This window comes from Priapulus caudatus, unplaced genomic scaffold (genome assembly GCF_000485595.1).
Source record: "Priapulus caudatus unplaced genomic scaffold, Priapulus_caudatus-5.0.1 Scaffold974, whole genome shotgun sequence".
In the NCBI taxonomy this organism is placed as follows: domain Eukaryota; kingdom Metazoa; phylum Priapulida; class Priapulimorpha; order Priapulimorphida; family Priapulidae; genus Priapulus; species Priapulus caudatus.
In genome coordinates this window covers 62,618-67,312 of record NW_014578035.1, presented here as the reverse complement: position 1 = coordinate 67,312, position 4,695 = coordinate 62,618, and the positions used below count along the sequence as shown (strand labels likewise).

Genomic DNA, 4,695 nt, shown 5'->3' with positions numbered 1-4,695 from the left:
CGGCTCACGTAGATAATCTGCATGCAAATAAAATCAGGTAGAGGTAGAGGTCAGAGTGAGCCTACGAGCCATAATACGTCACGCGCTACGCTCCTACAGATGTGATAGCGATAGTGCGTTATTTTTTCTCTTAATAATATCATTTTATCTTAATAACACAATCTACGACTGATAATGTAGAGTTGATTTGCAGTTGATGTGTGTTGCACTAAATCGTATTTTAGCGAGTGCGAGAGGTTCACTCGTGTTGCAGACAGATCGGAAGAGATCAAGGATCAGATCCACGTTTACGTCGACGCGTGGTAGTAATTCGCCTGGAAACGCTGGCAGTAGATTCAAGATTCAAGATTCAAAGTAGAGATGTTCTTTTTGTTTGTTTTGTTCATCAACCCCTCCGTCACCCACCTTCTCCCGTAAATAGCCGCTATTGTCATCATGTCACCTACTAACGACCGCCGGCGCCGCGCGCTACGGACGGTGTTCGGGGGGGGGGGAGACGTTCACGCTGCTACCTTGCACTTCTTCTTTCTGGCCTCTTGTGGGAGGCGTTCTCCACGGATAGTGCGTTTTGAATATTCGTGGCGACTCCATCTCTCTCGCGGCACATATCTGTTCCCCGGCCAACTGCAACGTAGAACACACACACGCACATAGACTCTGATTGTGAGCGCTGTGGAACGTGGATTCTGCACATGGGCTATTACATGTGAAAAGGACCGGCATAATCACAGGCCCTGATGCAGATATACAGAGTCATTCTTTTGTCGGATGAGTGTTGACATTCTAGTTGGATGTTACCCCTCACTGGATATCTGATGAGGCGTACGTGCACATGCTCACGCGTGAGCGCACGCATACACGACCGCACGCACGCACACGCATGCACGCACACACACACACACACACACACACACACGCGCGCCGCGCGCGCGCACGAATACACGCACGCACACACACACGCACGCACGCACACACGCACGCACGCACGCACGCACGCACACACACACACACACATGCATACACGCACACACTCACACACTCACAAACGCACGCCGCGCCGCACACACGCACTCATATATACATATAGCCACTGTAGCGATCTCAGGCATGGCGTTCATCAAACTTTCTTCCCTGTCTCGACTTCGGGTCGGCATCGTGTAGAACGAGCCAGGTTATCTCCTGCGCGAACGTAGTTTCCTGCGCCGAGTCATAAGGTTAATGCTGAAACGATGCCCTAGCGGTCGCGGTGGGGGAATAACATCCGTGTAGAATTTACACACAACTACTACTCAGTACTGTCCGGGCGCCTTCACTAATGCGTATGCAATTGTAGTATCGAGTCTATCGACAAGGGAAATCAAATATATATTATTTTATTTATACATATCAGCCCTTTTTACCTCGGCTTTTTTTTCTTCAGCCCCTGCAACGGAGCGTCACGTGCGCGCGTGTTCTAACACAACAACAACACACAATAGCGTTTGTAGCAAGATAGCTACATCTATACTAACTATATACTAGCGTTTGTAGCTAGATAGCTACACCTATACTAACTATATACTAGCGTTTGTAGCTAGATAGCTACATCTATACTAACTATATACTAGCGTTTGTAACTAGATAGCTACACCTATACTAACTATATACTAGCGTTTGTAACAAGATATAGCTACACCTATACTAACTATATACTAGCGTTTGTAACAAGATATAGCTACACCTATACTAACTATATACTAGCGTTTGTAGCTAGATAGCTACATCTATACTAACTATGCTAGCGTTTGTAGCTAGATAGCTACATCTATACTAACTATATACTAGCGTTTGTAGCTAGATAGCTACATCTATACTAACTATATACTAGCGTTTGTAGCAAGATATAGCTACATCTATACTAACTATATACTAGCGTTTGTAGCTAGATATAGCTACATCTATACTAACTATATACTAGCGTTTGTAGCTAGATAGCTACATCTATACTAACTATATACTAGCGTTTGTAGCTAGATAGCTACATCTATACTAACTAGTCTATACTAGCGTTTGTGGGGTCAGGTGAGTTTTCGGGGTATCAATTAAGAGACGTCTGCGATGAACTAAGACATTATTTTTAGTTATTTTTTAGTAGAGATAGTATGAATACCGCTGTCACGAACAAGATTAGTCTAAATAGTATTCTCAGCGTTAATCTTTTAGACCGGCCCTATATACATTGCGTATAAAAAAAACTAGCATATATGTTCCTGTCAACGGGCTATGGGAAAGGGTTAATGTTAAGACTAATTTTGTTTCTGTTTAGAGTGATAAAATCATTTGCTTGTATAGTGGTCCTGGCGTTGGTCGTTACGAGGCCACAAGTGTTAACTCGTCCTATGTACTTGTTTCAGTTATCACTTCCTTCTGTTAGTCCGAACGGAACACGCACGCACGCACACACGCACGCACGCACGCACGCGCGCACAACACAGCTGAGTTGGCGTTAACTTTCTGCGCATTTCCGATTCGCTGTCAGCCGTTGCCATGGCATCGAAGGAAAGCAGCCAGACTCCGTCGGAAGGCGAGAATGATTTCATCATCGACATCGTTACGTTCAAGGGAATCAAATTCCTCTCGAACGAATGTGCCGACGACCCCGCCAAAATCGAGAACATGAAATTGCCGCGACGACTACATGTGTTCGTGCTACGGTTCCCCAATGACGGTGAGCGCTGGCGATGCGCGTTTAGAGGACGCGCGAGCATAGTAGTAGTTGTTGTTGTGTGTGCAGTGGCGTAGCTAGGGATTTTTCAGAGCGGTGGCGAAGGGCTTACATTTTCGGGGGGGGGGGCACCAATATATAATTTTACTGAGATGTGGTTCGGAACCCTCTTCTCTTTGTATTATACTGTTCTAACCGCGCATTGTTTGAATCTTCAATTTTTTTGATCAAGCATTGAATTTTCAGTGGGGGGGGACCTGGGGTGTGCCACCAGAACAAATTTGTGGGGGCGGGGTCACGTGGCCCCCCAGGCCCTCCCGTAGCCTACGCCCTGGTTGTGCTGCTTGCTGTTATAGTTGTGCCGGTTGTAGTTTTGTAGTAGTAGTTGTAGTATGTTGTAGTAGATAGTTGTTTTGTGTGTTGCTGTTGTTGTGGGTTTCGTAGTTGTATCAAAATGTTGTAGTAGTAGTTGTTGTATGTTGTAGTAGTAGTTGTTGTTGTGTGTGGCTGTTGTTTCTATTAGAGTTGTTTTGCTGGTTCTGCTTGGAGTGTTATAGTAGTTGTAGTAGATGTTGGTTTTGTGTGTTGCTGTTGTCGCCTTTGTAGTATCTGTTGTAGTAGTTACTGTTGTAGTAGTTGTTGCTGTGTTGTTGTTGTGTTAGAACACGCGCACGTGACGGCTCGTTGCAGGCTGAAGAAAAAAAAAGCCGAGGGTAAAGAAGGGCTGATATGTATAAATAAATAATATATATACTTGATTTCCCTTGTCGATAGACTCAGATACTAGCCAATGCATACGCAATTTAGAGAAGCCGCCGCCGACAGTTACTGAGTAGTAGTTGTGTAGTAAATTTACACTGTTATTCCACCCACGGCGACCTTAGGGCATCGATTCAGCATTTAACCTTGGACTACGGCAGACAGGAAACTACGTTCGCGCTAGGGAGATAACCTGGCTCGTTACTACACGATGCCGACCCGAAGTCGGAGACAGGGCAGATAAGGGTTTGATGACGCATTGCCTGAGATCGGCTACAGGTGGCTATAGTATATTCATGAGGTGTGTGCGGATGTGCGTAGCCGGCGTGCGTTTGTGAGTGTTGCGTGTATGGCATGGCTTGTGCCTACTGTGGTGTGTGTGTGTGTGTGTGGTGTGTGCGTTGCGTGCGTGCGTAGCGTGCCGGCGGGCGTGCGTCGTGCGTGTGTGCCTGTCGGTGTGCGCTGCGTGTCATTCGTCGCGCGCGCGCGCGTGCGCTCGTGTGTGCGTGAGTGTGAGCCTGTTGGCCGCAGGGCTGTGCTGTGTGTGCCGTCATTGAGTGTGCGTGCGCGTCGTGTATTGCGTGCGCCTCACGCTGAGCGATGTGCACATACGCCCTCATCAGTATCCAGTGAGGGTTGCAACATCCAACTAGAATGTCCCACAACTCATCGAACAAAGAATGAACTCTGTATACTCTGCATCAGCGGGCCACAGGCAGAACTCCACGTTCCACAGCGCTCACAATCAGGAGTCTATGTGCGTGTGTGTGTCTACGTTTGCAGTTCGGCCGGGGCGGAAGAGTATGTGTGCCCGCAGAGACGAGATGCGAGGTCGCCACGAATATTCAAAACGCATATCCATGGAGACACGTCCCCGCAAAGAGCGCCAGAGAGAAGAAGTGCAAGGTAGCAACCGTGAACGATCCCCTCTCTCCCCGAACACCCGCTTCCGTCAGCGGGGCGGGCGGGCGGCGTTAGTGGCGGCTGACATCCCGATGACAATAGCGTGGCTATTTTACCTGGAGACAGGCTCGGTGACGGAGCGTGCATGAAACAAAAGCAAACAAAAAGAACCATCTATCTACTTTGACTCTTAAATCTTGAATTCCTCACTGCCAGCGGTTTCCCAGCGGCACTCTAGGCCTACTCCAACGCGTTGCGACGTCACGCCTGGGACATCGGATCCTTGTCTGCTTCAACATCTGAGTGGTTGGTAGTGTGTGTGTTTTTGT

At 47.7% G+C, this 4,695-nt stretch overlaps 1 protein-coding gene across 1 annotated transcript in view; it reads left to right on the top strand.

Annotated features, from left to right (window-relative positions):
* Positions 1-2,526: 2,526 nt before the first annotated feature.
* Positions 2,527-4,695, top strand: part of LOC106814758 — a 28,382-nt gene continuing 26,213 nt past the window's right edge. The window contains exons 1-2 of the mRNA XM_014819104.1: positions 2,527-2,707; positions 4,281-4,369. Coding sequence (XP_014674590.1) covers positions 2,527-2,707; positions 4,281-4,369 — 270 coding nt within the window. The remainder of the gene's footprint in view (positions 2,708-4,280; positions 4,370-4,695) is intronic.